Genomic DNA, 20,023 nt, shown 5'->3' on the forward strand with positions numbered 1-20,023 from the left:
GCACCAAACTATAGTGTAAGAAGCTTGAATTTTTTGAAAGACACAAGCAATATTAACAAATCTACATTTCTACAATATAAAAGTAACACAAAGTTAAACAAGCAAGTTTCTAAGCTTCAAGGAACTTTTGATGGTAAAACACAAGATAATGTAAAGGACAACCACCACTTTGCTTTCATAGAGTTAAAGGGTAGAAAAAGACCTTTTAATGATGAAGTAACCCTAGAATATGAAGTCTCTAAAAGGCTACAAAAAGGAGAATAAAAAGGAAGGAAGAGAGATCTAAGTTAACCTTCACAGTTTAAATACCCATGTCTGTGAATTTTAATCAGTAGGTTGCTACCTACTATGCTTTCTTAAAAGACAGGATTGCATAGCCTTACTCTCAGGCTCTGCTCTGTCAATAATCTCAAAGCAAAGGCAATTTGAGCCTTAGATGAAGCTGGGCAAAAATATGACTCAATGCCTTCTGGATCACATCACTTTGATGAGGGAGACAACATACTCTAACTGCCTCCCTTCTTGACAGTCTCACAACCATTTTCCTCACTGCAGCCAGATGCTATACTTAAAATTAATTTGATTTATGAGTCTTCTTTACCTAAGACTCTTCAATGAATCCACCCTTACCCAATCATATTCAGGTGCAGCGTAAACTCCTCAACCCAGTGTAGTTCCTTATAAACACATACATAAATTCACTCCTGTCATGTCCCGCTCCCACTTTACACTCCTAGGACACAAGGTAACTTAGAACCCTTCACCAGCCCTTCCCTACCACCACACTCTCAATACCACAGTGCTACTCTGGATGAATTGGGATTCTTCCAACTAAATTCCTCCCTTATATCCATCAAAATTCAATCCAGGCACCAATCTTCCTCCAGAAGGAAACTTTCCACAAGCCACAAAGTAGGCAAAGTTCTCCTCCTTTGGACATAGCTCCCTGAGCAAACATCTTTCATAACACCTACTGCACCTTACAAAATTTATCTTTTTTTATATTTTTAAAGTTTGTCTCCCTTAATAGAAAGTGGTTCAAGTGTAGAAATTGTATTTTAACTCCAATGAGGAAGAGCCTATCATACCTGTAGTGGCTAATTGAAAAATGTTTACTGAATTGAAATGCTGGGTGCTACACAATGAAAACTTAACAGACATAGCTTGACTTATTCTTAGCCAATTCATTAGCAAGTCCTATCAGTTGTAATTCCAAAATACATACCAAATTCACTCACTTCACATATGCTCAGCCACCGCGCCAGTCCAGCCTGCCGAATCTCATTTAGATTACTATAACAGCCTCCTGATTTCTCTGCTTCCAGACCCACCATTCATTTTAAAACACACACACACTCACACCACAATCCCCATCACCACCATGACCCCAGCAGTCTTTGTAAAAGTGAATGTAAGAAATTCTCTAAAAGTGGATTTAAATTTAAGAAATCCATTGAAATCCTTATATGCTTTCTACTAAGTTTATACTAAAATTCAAACTCCCACAGTGCCTACAATGCCCTATATGATATGACACCTTCCAAGTTTTATACTCATTCTGTATTACTCCAACTCTACAGGGCTCCATTACAATAATTTTTCATCTCAGAGTCTTTACACCAGCTCTTTCCTCTGCCTAGAAGACTCAACCCTCAGCTAGCTTGGTACTTCTCAAAGCTTAGGTTAAAATATCACAATCCAATCCAAAGCAGCTTTTTTTATCCCTCAATCATTGTCTTTTTTGCACTCATTACTAAATTATATTCTCCACTTATTAATTGTATATATCAATCCTTCATGAGGGCAGGAACTTGGTGTTTTGTTCATCACTGTATCCCCATGTGCCTAGAAACAGTACCTTGCACACATCAGGTACTCATAAGCATTTGTAAAACAAGAAAAATGACTCTTAAATTTTAGATATACATGAAACAAGGTAAAAGAAATGAATAATCTACCAAACAAGAAGGAAACATTCTACTATTAGTATTTGCAAGTAGATAGGCGGGGTGTTACTGGATCTGTTATCAACAAGCACCCAGAGTGTATTTCCAAAAGCTCACTGAAAACATGTCAAGTGGAATGGTTTCATGTGCTATACCCATATGCCAGCCCATGTGCATGACACGGCAAACAATCCTTTTATGCAGACACTCCCAAAAAGCCCTGTAACGTACATAAAAAGGAGTGAAATAACTTAAAAAACATCTACTACATTATTTAAAAAACAAACAGTATTTCTCACAGTGGTACTTATCTATAAATTATTAAATTTACACTAAAACTTGACCTCTTAAGTAAAATACAAGAGGTAGATCTTTAAGACATGTCTAACATCTAAGAAGCTGTCTTACATACTGTACTTTCTTGGAAGTAACACTACAACTCAAACAAAATAAAACATAAAATTCAACACAATGGTAGTAGCCTCTTTCAACTCCTTACTGAGTGAAGTTTTAACCAAGAAGGGAGAAATCTGTCTAGCAGTACTGCACTAGAGATAGAAAAGCACTGAATCTTTACCCAAATGTCAATCACAGAAATTAGATAAAACCCATGGAAGCATTTAGGCAACAAAGGCAAAAGAAGACAGTGAAGATAAAACTTAACATATTGGAAGAATTTTATTTTGCTTGATTAAACCTCACAGCTCAAGAAAATGACTTGTAAAATAAGTCTAAAGAGCACATCAAAATTAATACAACAGGCTAAAAATAGCTGTCCTATTTTAATAATTATTATTTACAGGTGACTCGAAAGTAACAAAATTTCAATAATTCTCCTTCAGATTCCTTCAAGCAATTTTCAACAGGATGACCATCAAATTAAGTGATCTGACAACACTTACCTTGGTATGGTGACACATTTAGTATTACAATTTTGAGTGGTGATAGCTTTCTCAAGCTCATCTAATCGTCCTGTTTTCTTTAGCTTCTTCACCAAACTTTTAACTGCTTTCTCACACCACTTTTCTTCCTGTCCATTCTGCTCTCCTCCACCTGCTCCTCCGGATCCACCAGCTGATTTCTTCCATCCCAGCAGTCTTTTCACAACTGGTGGAGTGAATGGCAAGATGGACGACATGTTCTTACTAAAGGCAGCAATCCACACGAAGGAAATATCCTCCTTTATCTAACCTAGAAAAGATATGGAAAAGGTAATTTAGAGGAGAACTTTAAAATCAAGTAATTATTTCAACATGATATCAAAAGCAAATTACAAAATGAAATAGAAATTCAAATTACTACTTTCACAACAGATTTTTCAGAAGTTCTCTTCTTCACCCATTAAAATATCTTAATTAATTTAAACAAATTATGGAAATAAACCCTTTTACAAAAAAACCACAATGTTATAAGTGGGTATATATAATAATTTTACAAGTAAAATATTTATTAATACTAGACCAGTTAATCACTATTAATACTATATTAACTTTTAATAGTGTCAATAATTAAAATACTTTCACCAAAAGAAAAACTTTTTCTCACTTTTTAGAACTTCAATCTTATTCTCAAAACATTCACAAAAATATTTTTAAAAAATGTATAAGCCCACTCTCCCCAAAGTTCTGAACTTTCATAACTGACTTGGTATCATGAAACAAATTCTAAAGTTATAAGAAGGGAAAAGTGTAAAATATATAACAAGAATCCTATATAATAAAACTCTAACATGCAAATCGACCGAATGGCACAACAACTGGTCGCTATGATGCGCACTGACCACCAGGGGGCAGACGCTCAACGCAGGAGCTGTCCCCTTGTGGTCAGTGTGCTCCCACAGCGGGTGTGCCCGCTCAGCCAGAAGCTGGGCTCACAGCTAGTGAGCATAGTGGCAGTGGCGGGAGCCTCTCCTGCCTCCGCAGCAGCGCTAAGGATCCCTCGGGGGATGTCCGCCTGCTGGCTTAGGCCCACTCCCTGCCAAGGGGTCCTGGACTGTGTGAGGGTGCAGGCCAGGCTGAGGGACACCCCATCCCCAGTGCACAAATGTCATGCACCGGGACTCTAGTAAAGAAATAAAGGTAGACACAGTGTGTAAAGAAAAGGTTTGGGACCTGGCCAGTGTGGTTCAGTGGTTGAGCATCAACCTATGAACTAGGAGGTCACGGTTCCATTCCCAGTCAGGGCACATGCCCTGGGTTGCAGGCTTGATCTCCAGTAGAGGGTGTGCAGGAGGCAGCGGATCAATGATTCTCTCTCATCATTGATGTTTCTATCTCTCCCTCTTTGGTTCACTTTTACATCCCTTGAGAAGATTTTTAATTAAGCTTCTTTTAAAAAATATATTTTCATTTTTAAGTAATAATGTGCACAGTGAGTATAATCAAATATAGTTGCTTGTCTCACGCCAAGATATAATTTTTTAAAACCTTAAAACTTTTATTTAATCTTGCTATTTATAACTCAGTACAGTAGTCTCCCTAACCACCCCACCCTAACCCCTCAGACCCCATTTGCAGTTTCACTTTCCAGGATTTCAGTTACCCACAGTCAACAGTAATCCAAAATTATTAGATGCACGATTCCAGAAATAAACAATTCATAAGTTTTAGGTAGCATGCCATTCTCAGTAGCATGAGGAAATCTAGCACTGTCCCACTCTATCCCACCCAGGATGTGAGTCATCCCTATCTCAAGAATATCCACGATGAATACTGTCCCCACCCCCTGGTCACTTAACAGCTATCTCGGTTATTAGATCAGTTATCAGAAAGAGAGAAAGAGAAAGACAAAGAAACCGCATTCACATAACTTTTATATAACATATTGTTATAATTGTTCTATTTAATTACTTGTTATTATTGTTAATCTCTTACTATGTCTAATTTATAAACTTTATCATAAGTATGTATTATAGGGGAAAATAGTACACACACACACACACACACACACACACACACACACACACTAGGAGGCCCGATGCACAAAATTTGTGCAAGGGGCTCGGCTTTGTCCGGAAGATCGTTCTGCTGTTTGGTCTAATTAGCACATTAGCTCTTTATTATATAGGATGGGGGGGAAAGAGAGAGAGAGAGAGAGAGAGAGAGAGAGAGAGAGAGAGAGAGAGAGAGAGAGAGAGAGATCAGTACTACCTGTGGTTTCAGACATCCACTGGGGGGGGAGGGGTGTCTTTGAATGTGTTCCCAATGGATTAGGGGGGATTACTGTCTTTCTCTTTCTCTCTTTCTGATAACTGATGTAATAACCAAGATAGCTGTTAAGTAACCAGGGGGTGGGGACAGTATTCATTACTGTAACAGACTTATAATGGTACCCTTTGAAATATCAAGTTCAGGTATTATCTGTTCATTTTTCAGTAGAAAATGAGGATTTATACCACAACCACTCACATTCCTCCAACCTTTAAGATAATTAACTCCCAAATGTAGTTCTGATGAGATTAGCAGTAAACTACTACTTAATCATATTTCCCTTTTTGTACAACTCTTTTTCCCCTTGAGTTAATTTCCTTAGTTTTTTATTGCTTAGTTTTCTATGTACCTACCACAAATTCTTTCCATACTCTTCACAAGCCCCTCAATTAAATTTTAATGCTGATGACTTTAATCTCAAAATAAGAGATAAGATCATTGACCACTTGAGGACAGAACTGAAAAGTTAAGATTTGAGATGAAAAATATTCAGAAACCTAGTTCTGAGAACTACTATAGAAAATCAACTAGACTGAAATAACAAATTTTATCAAGTACTTACCAAGCTACACAAAGCTAAAAAAATATTCCATGATGCCCTAGCCAGTTTGGCTCAGTGGATAGAATGTCGGCCTGCAGACCAAAGGGTCTTGGGTTTGATCCCGGTCAAGGGCTTGTACCTTGGTTGCAGGCTCCTCGGGCCCTGGCCCTGGTCAGAGGCAACCAATCAATGTGTTTTCTCTCACACTGACGTTTCTCTCTGTCTTTCCCTGTCGCTTCCACTCTCCCTAATAAATCAATGGAAAAATATCCTCAGGTGAGGATTAACAAAACAAAACAAAAATATCCATGAGAGGAGTTCTATTCCTAATCAGGTTATAGAAAATCACAATAGACCATCACTTTCACCCTAATAATCAAAACAGGCCAGGTAAGCTACAAAATCATAGTTTTTCTGAACCCATCAGAGAGATAAGGATGCATAGTAACCTAAGTGGAATTAACTGACAGAAGAGAAGCCCACAAGTGGTGTCTTTCCTGATGGCGGGGCTAAGGAGGAATAATTCCACTATAAGAGAAACCAGGCTACCTTTAATAAATCTTAACATGTAGGCTGACAAGACATATCAGAATTCCACAAAGCAAATCACTCATTCCCACAGGTCTTCACCAAAGTGCTTGAAAAATGACCAAGATTGGGGGACAGAGCTGGAAAGATGAGAGATACCCTAAGAAACTTATAGTCTCCCTCAAATGCAATAAATCTGTCCTCTGATGGGGGGAGAAGGGTGGGATGGGCAAAAGTGAAAAAAAAAAATCATTCCAAAAAACTCCAAACATTAAGCTGCGAAGGGTTGAGGTTAGACAGGAGAGTTGAGAGAACCATTTCCACCCAGATATCTGCACATTATTACCGGGGCAGGTAGGTTTGCTGAGAGAAAACCCTGGAAGGCATTACTGGTAGAGACGTTATCACAACAGACACAAAAAAGCCTGGGACAGGGCTGAAGAGCACAAAGTACTCCAGAATGACCAAAGAACAGACAGCTAGGCTGCAAAGCAGAGAAAATGCCCAAAGGTCCCACAGCTGATGGCTCAGATATAAAGCACTAAGAAATAACTGAAATTACAATCAGACAACAAATCTTGCAGAAAGTGAAAAGTCCTAATCCTGCTCTCAAAGCACTTAAAAGAAATCAAACTAAAGTTGCAACAAAGCCCAGAACTAGCCCCATTATCAGACTAACTTAAGAAACTAGAGGCCCAGTGCACGAAATTCGTGCACGGGGTGCAGTCCCTAGGCCTGGCCAGTGATCAAAGTGCAAGCATCTGGTGTAAGGGCAGGTCCCAGCTGACCTCTGGGCCCTGGGCAGCACCTGGGCCCCCACGTGCCTCCCTCCACCTGAGCCACAGTGCCCAAGTTCCCACGCGGAGATGCAGTGAGCACGACCGGACGCTGCGGGCCGGGGCGCAGCATGGGCCTCTGGGCCACCCGGCGGCACTGCATGGAAGCTGGGCGGGCAGTGCATGCTCTCCTGGCCAGCCTCGCAGACTGGCTCCTGCACGAACCCACGGGGAGCCTGACCGGCCCTTGCAGTCCAGGCAGCTGTGGCCTGGCTCACGTGGAAGATGCCACACGGTATGGGGTGGGCTCCTTGCAGCCGCCCGGCACCCAAGGGCGGGGGCTTCCCCAGGTGCGAGCCCTGGCATCGATGCCAGGGGGAGGTTACCAGGAGGAGTGAGAGCAAGCTCGGTGGATACCCACATTCTCACCGCACCTCTGTCCTGTCACCCCCACCCCCGGTGAGAGGTCGCAGCGTGTCACCGACACGCGCCATGTTCCACGCCTCCCCCTGGTGGTCAGCGCACATCATAGCAAGCAGTCGAACTCCTGGACTCCCAGTGGAACAACCGCCTAAGGGGACAATTTGCATATTAGGCTTTTATTATATAGGATAATGGCCCATTTCCTGTAAGTCAATAATGTTTACTTCGATCTGTACTATTTTTATACAAATATTCGGCACTCAATCAATTACAAGACAGAGAATAGCAAACCACAGTCAAAAGATGAAATTATATGAGTACACAATTATAAAACTCACAAAACTCAACATTTTATCAAATGTAAATTACAATAAAAAAAAAAGTATCAGGACAAATACCTTAAAAAGTTCCATGATAAGTTAAATGGATTTAAGAATTTCTCAAACCTTCAAAATGCCAATGCATACTGTAAATTTCAGAAGAGAGGAGGTTGCAGTTGACTAAAGATGGAAGCCTAGGGGAGTCTGCCCACAACTTGCAGGTAGCATCTGCAGGCATATTTATACAAATGTTGGGAAACAGGGTCTAGGGAGCTATGGAAAATATTTAAAATTATTTGACATGTTATCTAATCACAAACTTTATGTGGGACACTGGTGGGAAGGCTGCTATACTAGAACTATACATTTTCTTAAAAAAGAATTGTAAGTATAATTCTCAAAAAACGACTTTGAATTCTCAGGGGACCACAACAATTACAATTTGACAGCAGCACTGTTGTCTAGCGGTAGACTAGAATGCACATGAATAAGCACCATAGTATATAAAACTACAACTTGACAAAATAAAGCAACCTACAAAATTCCATGAAATACATGTAAAAATCCACCAAAGCAAACACGACTACCAAGCAGCAAAAGGTATACTTGACTACCTTTGGTCTCTGCTAAATTCCTCCTCTGTCACAAATCATACTGTGCAAGGAGCAAGCCAGCTATATAAACCTCAATACCATGTGACACAGTCTTATCCGAGCACAGAGAACATGCTGATGAATTCAACCTTTGGAAGGGAGAGGTATCGCAAAAGTGACACCAGAGCAAGTCTGAAGAGAGAAAGAATACCCAGGCAGAAAGTTAATTTTTTAGGGACAAGGAAATGTTTTGAATATCCTATATAATAAAAGGCTAATATGCAAATCGACTGAAAGGGGGAATGACTCAATGCAGGAGCTTCCCCCTGGTGGTGAGTGTGCTCCCACAGTGGGAGCGCTGCTCAGCCAGAAGCCAGACTCACAGCTGGCGAGTGCAGCGTCAGTGGCAGGAGCCTCTCTCATCTCCACAGCAGCGCTAAGGACCCCTTGAGGGATGTCTGCCTGCCAGGGACATTCTGCTAGGGAGTGGGCCTAAGCTGGCAGGCAGTCATCACCCAAGGGGTCCTGGACTGCAAGAGGGCAAACGCTGGGCTGAGGGACCCTCCCACTTCAGTGCACGAATGTCGTGCACAGGGCCTCTAGTGGAATATAAGAAAGTAATGTGGTAGGAGATAGGGAGAGGAAAGCTAGTCAGATGAAAAAGCTGAATACAGAAGTTAGAGCTAATGATAGGACTATTCATTACTTTAGAGAAAATTCACATTGTTACTGAGCAACTGGATATGAGCAGTTTAGGGAAAAGGAGGACTCAAAGCTAACTATTGCTAACTAATGTAACTGAGCATGTAATGGTACACTAATCACTATTTGGAACACAGAAAGAAAAGCAAACCTGAAGGATACGGTTACAGGGTCAGTATTATACATGCTTTGATATAAGCGTTCATGTTCATCACATGGCCAGAAAGCAAGGGTGGTCAGCGCACAAATAAGAGTGTGTGCCCAAGCAAGGCAGAGACAACCAGTCCTGCAGAAAAGCAGAGCATCCAGTTTCCAAGCTTGGTTTGGAACGACTCTCTGGGTCTTGTTGCAGGCCCACACCAATCTTATCCTTAGAAAACTCTTAAGGATCCCTATTCCTTGTGAAAAACTGATTATGACAAGGACAATATAAGAATCATTTTATTTAAAAGTGTCTATTTTTGACTCAATGTATTCATGAGAATTCAGCCTAAGAAAATGAATAAAAATTACACTTATGTATAAACAGCAAAAATGAAAGGGATTTCCAGTGTTAGACTCTGAGTTAACAGGTTCTCTGTTACACTTTTGTTAGGAGAATGTTTCTTAAGAGTTGAGATATATTCTTGGGGATCTAATTTTTCTATAAAACCTTTTAAATTATTTTTCTTTATGGAAATAAAAACATGAAAAGTTTAAGGCTATTCTGGGTCATTTGAATGACCTCATGACCTAGTACTGCCACATGATTTCAGTGTCCCATGCCTTAGAACAGCAGTTATAACCACTTTGGAACTATGTGATCACTTAAAGTTAGCAGCCTTAAGTTATGTCTTAGTAACCATGGCTGCCTGATATCTGGCTAATTATCTCTGGAGAATTTTTAAATTATGCAATAAAATATTATTTTTCAGTAATGCTGATAATGCGTTTTTATCAATTGAACATTTTAAATATCAAGGATATTTAGCCAATATTTTGGAATGTAAACATACTGAATTTAGGCTTTTACATGGAATCAATGTCAATATGTTCTACGATGAAAACAAAATGAAATAAAAAAACTAAATTTATGATCAAGTTGTTGATATGTGAACAAGTCATTTACAGACTATACAGATTTCCTTCACTAGTGTGGCAGCAAGCTCTGTACTGAAGTTAGAATTTTTTTTTCAACATCTGCAAGAATTGAAAAATAAGTTCAGATACTAATTCTGTTCCTAATTCCAGCACTAAGTGATACTTAGATAATTCAGGTTTCAATAGAATAGGAAGACTATATCTTTACAGTTAAGTAAGAAAGCTTATCAAGTGATACCTTAGTAAAATTGGGATTATAAGATTACTCACTGGAAAGTTTCAGTTAAGTAAGAGGTCTGATTATCCTGAACTGGCAGATGAAGCATTCAAGTTATTAATAATTGTGTAAGTTTTACAATTAGCATTCTCTATATTTTATTAAACTATAGTTCATATTCTTTGCAAAGTCATCAACTATTCTTTCCTTTACTTACTGTTTTTATTCTGATACTAGTGGCCCGTTGCACGGATTCATGCACATTGAAAGGAAATTAATTAGAAGAAATAACATGATATAACAACAACAAAGACATGATATAAAAACAACATTGATAAAAACAATAACCGGTAAATTGATTAAACTTATTCTAATATCTCCCTGTATACCACATTAAGAGTAACACTTTCAGAGTGCTTGACTAATTTCCCTTGTGATGAAGTATTTACAACTTTAACATCACACAGTCTTCGAACTCGAGAGAAAACATCATATAACTGACCATGTCCGAAAATGGGTTCAGGAAGGAATATTCCTACTCTGTCTAGATTGGCACCAGCGAGAGCTTTATATGTATCACGCATGTGCGAGTCAACATTTATTTTTAAATTGCCAGTGTACGTCATATGTACCAGCCGATAGGTTGGTTGGTCGGACGGTCATACAGTCGGTCATGTAGCTTTTTATATATATATAGATAGATAAACCCTATCACTGTATTTCAAAAAATCTCCAAATCTTTGGAATGTTTATTTTACTTTGTCTTTTAGAACACAATTTTATATTTTAACCATGGTATTTATTTTATGATACAACTTAGCTTCTTTTCAAAGAAACCCCTTTCTGCACCCAAATACAGTAGGAAACATATACTGAATGCTAACTACGACACAGTCTAAGAGTCAGGTAAGCATTAACTCATTTAATTCTCATCGGAATCCAGTGGAATAGGTACCATATCCTACCTAATAATAGAGTAATATGCAAATTGACCGTACCTTCGCTATGCCCACGATTGGCCAGGAGGCGCGGGGGGGGCGGGACTCGGGGTGGCCAGGGTGGCCGATTGGGCCGGCGGGATGCTGAGCTCACGTCGCCAGCGGCAGCGCGAGCTCAGCGTCTGCGCCATGGCTGTGCTGCAGCACAGAAGGGGCCTCTTGGACAGCGAGCCCACATCCCACCGCCGACCATCAAAAGCGGGGAGCTGGGTGTCCGCTCCGGCACCAGCGGACAGACATCCAGCTCCCCTGCGATTGAAAATGAAAGCGGGGGAGCTGGGTGTCTGTCCGCTCTGGCACCAGGCCAAAAGCCTCCGCGGGAGGCTTTTGAAAGGCCTGGTGCATCAGCGGACACCCAGCTCCCCCGTGATCGAAAGCAGGGAGCTGTGTGTCCGCTCTGGCACCAGTGGACCCCCTGCCATCAAAAGCGGGGAGCAGGCTGCCAGCAGTGTCCGCGGAGCATGCTAGGCTTTGCAGGGCAGTGGATATGGCCTGGATGGCAGGTTAGGCCTAGGGGACCCTACACGTGCATGATTTAATCATGCACTGGGCCTCTAGTATAATAATAAAAGCATAGTATGCTAATTAGACCCGACGTCCTTCCGAATGACCTTCTGGACAAAGCCAGGGCTGCGAGGGAAGCCTGGGTCCTGGGTGCCAGAGGGAAGCTGGTACTGGCAGCCGGGGGAAGGAAGGCCTACTCATGCATGAATTTCATGCATCGGGCCTCTAGTTAATTATAAATGAGGAATCTGAGGCATGAAAAAAGTACCCTGATGTTATAAAGATACTAGAGGCCTGGTACACAAAATTCGTGCACAGGTAGGCTCTTTAGGCCTGGCTGGTGATCAGGGCCGATCAGTTCCCCACCTCCGGGCCTCCCTGCCTCCTCCTTCCCTCACTCCCTCAGTACCCCACCGCCCCTGCTGGTCGCCCGCCATGTTCCGCACTGCCCCCTGGTGGTCAGAACACGTCATAGTGAGCGGTGGAACTCCTGGTCTCCCGGTCAAACTCCCAAGGGGAAAATTTGCATATTAGCCTTGTATTATATAGGATTCCCCCCATGGATTCTCACAGACATTTTAGTTTTGCTTTTCACATCTAGGTTTCCAACATATCAGGAATTTGTTTTTATTTAAGGGGTAAGACAGCAATCTAAACATCTCCTATAAGGACAGACTATTTTATCAGCACTTTAATAATTTACCTTAATAATTCATAATACCACTCCTGTCACACATCAAATCCCTATAAAATAAATTTATGATTGGGGGCTTTAAAGTCTTTTCATTGCTGTACTTGTTCATACCTACAATATCACAGAATTTTAGTTATTGCTTCTCAAGAGTGTTGATATGTGCAGAGTGAGCCCCTTTCCTTACTTCTCAAATTTATGTTGGTTATTTTAAGTTTAGCTTTTCAAATCCCACCAAATTTAGAGTTTTAAAAAAATATATTTGTATTGATCTGAGAGAGTGACTTTAATGTGCTCAAGCTTATCAATTTAAATTAGAGCACATCAATTTAAAATCTTGTATGATGTATACACGTGTACCCTCTTAAAAAATCTTCCATATGGTGTCATCTTTCAAAAGTTATAAAGTCTAAAGTTCTCTTTCACATCTGCAATTTATTTTTGTGTGTGGTGCAAGGCAGGTACCTTCTCCTCCCCAGCAAAGATAATAAACTGAATCTTCTTCCCTACTGATTACAATGCTATTTGTGTTTCTGAGCTCTTCCCCCCTCCCCCCAATTAGTCTATAACTGAGGCAAATACTGTGGCTTAACTACTAAAGCTACAGAATATGTCTTCGTACCTGATAAAGTAAATTCTCTTTCACCTGCTGGGATTTTAATTGGAATGACACCAAATTTACAAACAAGTGGAAGAAAACTGACAGATTTATGGTAATGTGCCTTCTAGTCATAAACACAAGTACATCTTTTATAATTTGAATTATACGTGTCTTATTTTCTCCACTCAGGTCCCACACGTTTTTGTTTTACTTCTTCCTAGGGATTTTGTAGTTTGTGCTGCCATTATAAATGGTGGGATTTTATTTTATTTAAATTTTGTTTGTTGCTGATACATAGACATGCCTTGGTTTTTACATATTAACTTTTTAAATCAACTTCACTGATGCATAACTTATCTATATAATAAAAGCCTGAGCGACGATTAACGCAGAACAACCAGAATGACCAGTCGCTATGATGCACACTGACCACCAGGGGGCAGACGCTCAACGCAGGAGCTGCCCCTGGTGGTCAGTGCGCTCCCACGAGCGCCACTCAGCCAGAAACTGGGCTCATGGTTGGCAAGTGCAGCGGTGGTGGCGGGAGCCTTTCTCACCTCTGTGGTACCACTAAGGAGCAGCGAGCCAAGTGGTAAGGAGCGAGGCGTCCCAGACATCCTCCAAGGGGTCCCAGACTGCGAGAGGGCGCAGGCCAGGCTGAGGGACACACACACTCCCAGTGCATAAATTTTGTGCACCGGGCCTCTAGTATATAATGAAATGCACAAATGTTATATAATTCAATGAGTACTAATAAATGTATACCTCCATATATCCATCATCCCAATCAAAACATAGAATAATTCCATCATCTCAGAAAGTTTCCTTGTGTCCTTACAGTCAATCTACTTTCCTTACCCCAGGCAATTACTGATCTGACTTCTATCAAGGTAATTTTACCTGTTCTAGAAATTCATATAATTGAATATTATATGTACTCTTCTGTGCCCCCCGCACCCCTTTTAACCAGCACTCTCGTATTTATAGTTTCTAAAAATTTTTGTCAAAAACGTACTGCATTTTATCATGTCTTTTTCCTTTTGCCCAGCTAGGGTTTTCACTTGGGTTTTGCTTTTTGCTTTTTGGTTTTTCACTTAACTTTATTTTGGTTGATCTATGAATTTAAGTTTTTAAATTATAATCTAGTCAAGATTCTTATATGGGTTTTTTTTTCCCCTTTGGTGTGTTAATGTGATGAACTTCATTTACAGGTTTTCTAACATTTAATCATCTTTACATTTTTGAGGTAACCCTTATTAGTCATGGTATTTTTTTTATAACAAATACTAACATTTTACCTAAAATTTTTATTGCCATCTGAGATGTGGACTATACATTTCCCCTTCTCATAATACCCATCCCGTTGGAGGCATCAAGATTACAATAGACTTGCAAAATGATTTTTTGTTTTTTTTTTCTATAACATTTTGTATTATGATTGGAATTACTGACTCCTCATGTTTTGTAGAATTTGGCCATTTGGGGTTTTTACTTGGGTTTGGATTTTTACTTAATTTTCTTTTGGTATAGGTAGATTTCTAATGAATTTAAGATTTTAAATTACAATCTAGTCAAGTTTCTTCTTCTTAAGCCAATTCTGATAGCTTATTTTACTAGAAATTGTCTTTTCCACTTTTAAATTAAAGGTAAAAAAACTGTTCTTGGTGTTCTTAGTTTCAAAATCTATTTGCTGTAGTCATAACCCTGCTTTATTTCTAATACATCTGTAATCTTTTCCTCCACCAATCTTGGCAAAGTCTTTTCAACTTAGCACCCTTGGTTTAGTTGTTCCAATTATATATTTTTTTCATTAATGTTTCTCAACTTAATTACCTTCCTTTTTCTAATTCATTACATTGTATACTTAACTCATTAATTTTTACTTAGTTCTTCACTAATAAACATTTAAAATTCTATCTAAAGTTTCCCAAATGGGATTTTTGCTGTATCTAGTTTCGACAGGTAGTATTTTCATCATTCTTTTCTAAACACTTCCTAATTTTTTATGAGTTGTTCCTCATCTCATAAATTCAGAAATATACAACTTCAGATTTGGGAGTTGTTGCTATCCTCCTGTTATATTTCTAACTGAATTGCAATAGGATCCAAGGATGTGATTTATAAGATATAAATTCTTAGGAATTTGTTAACATTTGCTTTGAGGTCTACGTACATAAACAATTCTTATAAAATTTCATGAGTACTTGAAAAGAATACATATTCTGTAATTTGTTGCATGCTTGCTAACTGTACCTTCTAATCCTTTAAAACCTTGTGTGTGTGTGTGTGTGTGTGTGTGTGTGTGTGTGTGTGTGTGTGTATTAATATATTTTTATTGATTTCAAAGAGGAATGGAGAGGGAGAAGGAAAGGGAGAGGTAGAAACATCGATAATGAGAGAGAATCACTGACTGGCTGCCTCATGCATGCCCCCTATGGGGATCAAGCCTACACCCAGGCATGTGCCCTTGACCAGAATCAAACCTGGGACCCTTCAGTCTGCAGGTCGACGTTTTATCGACTGAGACAAACCGTGGATGGATCCCTCAATGAATGGGATTAGTGTCCTTTAAGAGACCAAGGAGCTCTAGCCAGTTTGGCTCAGTGGATGGAGCATTGGCCTGCGGACTGAAGAGTCCGGGGTTCGATTACAGGCAAGGGTATATGCCTGGGTTGTGGCTCGATCCCCAGTAGGGCGTTGTGCAGGAGGCAGCTGATCAATGATTCTCTTTCATCATTGATGTTTCTCTCTCTCTCTCCCTCTTTCTTCCTCTCTGAAATCAGTAAAAATATATTTAAAAAAAAGAGACCAAGGAGTTTGCTTGCCCCCTTCAGCCTTATGAAATTACAACAAAAGACAGCTGTCTATGAACTAGGAAGTGGCCCTCACGAGAAACCAAATCGGCTGGCATCTTGAACTTCCCAGCCTCCAGAGCTGTGAGATATAAATTTGTTGTTTATAAGACAACCAGTCTATGGAATTCTGTTATAGCAACCCAAATGGACTAAGATACAGATTATGCCTAGCATGTATCTTTAGTCATTCCTTTACTTTAAAATTATATCACCATCCTTTTAGGAGTGTCTATTAATAAAAAGCATTTTGTTAGAATTTTTAAGTTTTCATTCTCGGGGTGGGGAAAATGCAGAGGAGACAGAAGGCAGGAGAGATGCCTGAGAAAGGGCAGTGCGCTGGAGCCACAGGAGTAATGGAAGGGAAAGATCGTCACAGAGCTGAGAAGCCATCAAATGAAGAAGAAGCTGCAGACCTCCCAACAAAGCCTACAACGATATCCAAATTTGGATTTGCCATAGGTAGTAAGACAACAAAGAAAGCCTCAGCCATATCCATCAAACTTAGATCAAGTAACTTTGAGAAAATCTTCCAACTCTTTCTCCAAAAACCCTTTCAGTAGCAGCAGCACCTTTTAATGAAGATGAAGATAGCAAACCTGAGGAAACGTCTCCAAGAAGCAAAGATGGGGATGAAGAATATTGAAAGGGATACACCAACATCAGCAGGACCACATTCCTTCAATAAAGGAAAGCAATGGGTTTTCTGATAATCAGAAGCTATGGGAGCGAAATATAAAAATCTCATCCTGGGAATGTCCATGACCAAGACGATTAAATGATATGTTTTGAAATTGGTATGTGGGGTGGGAGTCAAGTTAAAAGGAACAGTTTCCTTTTTAAAGAATGCCGTAAGACTATCTTTGGAGCCTCCTTTTTTTTTTTTTTTTTTTAAAGATTGAGTGGTACACTAATAAATGAGTTTGAAATGTGCATAATTATGTTTTATATACAGATTTTAAAACATTTGCTAATTTTGTAGCTTCATGTGATTAGTATCCAAAGGTTACAGATAATTAAATCAGAAATAATTTTAAAAAACTTTTTTAAGTTTTTATTCTCCCTTACCAGCAAGTTCATTTTGAATTTATGTATTAGGCTTATGGAGATATTTATTCTCTACCAACTCATTTTGTGTTTTCTAATTCCTATGCATTTTTCTTTGTTTATTTTTTTCCCCTTTCTCACCTCTACTAAAATTATCAAATTTTCTTCATTTACACCCCCTCATCCCCACTGACTTGGGAGTTACACATTCTGTATCAACTCTTTCAGAATTATCCTTAAGACATTTTTCATGGGAAACTTTAATCAGTAGGTTACAGGTGAAGACAGTAGCCTATTTTAAAAAGCCATAATAAAGGAATTTAAAAAGAAAAGACAATCTCACAAGGATAGGGAGAAGAATAAGGAGGAAATGAGCAAAATTTTGATAACTGGAAAATGGATGTATGAGTACTAACTATGAACTACTAGGAGAGACTACTAATTCTAGGCTAACTGTAGGTAAATGTCCTGATTTATATATAGCTCAGAATCCTCAAAAGGTTAAGTAACAGCTCCAGTCATAGCAGGAACTGAGGGAAAGAAGATGAAATAGGCAGGATTGGGTGAGAGATACTTGAGAGGCATTTAGATCCTTAGATGGGTAACTGCCTCTCTCCAGAGAACTAAATGTTTATTCTTGGCAGAGGGTGAAACAGTCTCCCTAGACTAGAAGATGGCCTGAGTACCATTAGGAGAAGCGAGAAGTAATGAAAATGAGCATACTGCATGCTAAAAGTAGACTCTTCAACCCTTCTTCCACTGGGTTCTGGCTCCCAAAATACTTGCAGCTAGACCTTTACCTGTTTAGTCATATTGAGACTCCTCTCAGGGGTACCTGACCAACCCCAAAAGGAAAAATGTACAGATACTAATATTGAGAGTTTACCAACAAACAGCCCACTCAGATCACTCTACAGTGAAACTGAAAGGAGACAAAGCCTCACCCACATGCTTCGTTTCCCATCAGCTTGCTAGAATAGACCCCTACCTTCTTAACCTAGTACTACTTTATCTGAGGGGAAAAAGCAAACAAAAATAGAAAAATGCAACTTCAAGAAATTTGAGACTATCCAGAGAAAAAACATGGTGTAAAAATCATCAATATACACAGAGAAATAAGAGAAGATATAGCCACCCTGAAGCAAGAGCAGCATCATGCTGTACAAAGGGAACATTGACTAAAAGAAGAGCTCTTAAATAGCTTGACAGGGGTGGGGATGGGGGAAGGGACCAACATGAGGGTTGGAAGATAAAATAAGAGGAAATCTCTTAGAAAGTAGATCAAAAAGAAAGATGAAAATTAGTAGAGAAAAGTGAAGAAAACTGAAGGACCAACTCAGGAGGTTCAATGCCCAAACAGAACTTCCAAAAAGACATCAGAGATAATGGAAGGCGGAGGAGAGGAGGGTTTATCAAAGAAATCAAGAAATATCCTCGGAACTGAAAGATAGGAATTTCCAGATTGAAAGGACCCATCAAGACCCCAGGACAATGGATGAAAACACACCAACATCAAGACCAGTGGCTGTGAAACCTCAGAATGCTGAAGACAAAGGGCCTAAAGTCTCCAGGGGGGAAAAAACAGGTCATATGGAAAATAATCAGAATACCTTTGGTTTTCTCAACAGTAACACTGTAAGTGAAGTCAACAGAGCAATGCCTTCATAACTCCGGGAAAAAAATTATTTCCAACCCAGAATTCTATTTCCTAGGGTAAAAAGAAGGTATTATTTTGGGACGTGCAACATAACCAAATATTTACCCCACATACACAAGAAAAGTCCTGAAGAATATGTCATCAAAAGGAGGGAGCACAAAACAAGAGTATGAGATTTAACAAAGGAGAGAAGTGAAGAGGGATCCAGATTGACTGCTGTGTACGAAGTGTAGAGAGGCAACCAGTGCAAATTGGAGCAGGTTCAAAAACATGAAGCCAAGAGTAATGCTGGGTTTCTCCCTGAAGTTAACATACATCTTAAAAGACAATGGAAGTAAAAAAAAAAAAAAAGACAATGGAAGCATGACTTTCACTAATGAGGCCAACAATGATCATGGTAATGGTTGAGAGTAAATAATCCTATATAATAAAAGCCTAATATGCTAAGTCACTGGTCGTCCAATCAGCCGTTCAACCAATCAAAGCGCAATATGCTAATGATATGCTAAGGCCACTCAACCACTTACTATGATGTGCACTGACCACCAGGGGGCAGACAGTCAACAGGTTGACCAGTCGCTATGACGTGCACTGACCACCAGGGGGCAGATGCTCCGACCAGTAGGTTAGCTTGCTGCTGGGGTCTGGCCAATCAGGACTGAGCAAGATGGGCTGGACATGCCCTGGAGCTCTCCTGCGGTCCCTCCTTGGCCCTGATTGTGCACTGGTGGGGTCCCTCGGTCTGGCCTGTGCCCTCTCGCAATCCAGGACCCCCTCAGGGGATGTTGGAGAGCTGGTTTCAGCCAGATCCTGCAGGCCAGGCCAAGAGACCCCACTGGTGCAAGAATTCCTGCACCAGGCCTCTAGTAAAACAATAAAGAATAGCCTGGTACCTCTCTCTCCTATTAAAAAAAATTTTTTTAAATTGATTTCAGAGGAAGGGAGAAATAGATAGAAACATCAATGATGAGAGAGAATCATTGGCCGGCTGCCTCCTGCACGCCCCACATTGGGGATGGAGCCCGCAACCAGAGCATGTGCCCTAACCAGGAATCGAACAGTGACCTCCTGGTTCACAGGTTGACACTCAACCACTGAGCCATGCCAGCCAGGCTGGTACCTCTCTTTTAACCACACCCTAGCAAGAGATTTCTGATCCCACAGATTGCAATGCAAAAGGAAATCCTGACTAGAGGAATTCCCATATATTAATACACATTTATATATGTATGAATGTATTTCTTTAGACCAATGCTGTCCAACAGAAATAGGATGCAAACCACATATATAATTATAAATTTTCTATTAGCCACATTTTAAAAGTAGAGTAAAAAATAG

General features: G+C 39.9%; 1 protein-coding gene across 7 annotated transcripts in view; it reads right to left on the bottom strand.

Moving 5' to 3' along the window:
• SMAD2 (SMAD family member 2) overlaps positions 1-20,023 on the bottom strand; it is a 70,852-nt gene that overhangs the window by 40,594 nt on the left and 10,235 nt on the right. For all 7 annotated transcript variants that reach the window (XM_054724464.1, XM_054724462.1, XM_054724465.1 and 4 more), the window contains exon 3: positions 2,849-3,137. In XM_054724464.1, the coding sequence (XP_054580439.1) occupies positions 2,849-3,084 (236 nt within the window). In that variant the 5' untranslated portion in view covers positions 3,085-3,137. The remainder of the gene's footprint in view (positions 1-2,848; positions 3,138-20,023) is intronic.

This window comes from Eptesicus fuscus, chromosome 12, assembly GCF_027574615.1.
Source record: "Eptesicus fuscus isolate TK198812 chromosome 12, DD_ASM_mEF_20220401, whole genome shotgun sequence".
Taxonomy (NCBI): Eukaryota; Metazoa; Chordata; class Mammalia; order Chiroptera; family Vespertilionidae; genus Eptesicus; species Eptesicus fuscus.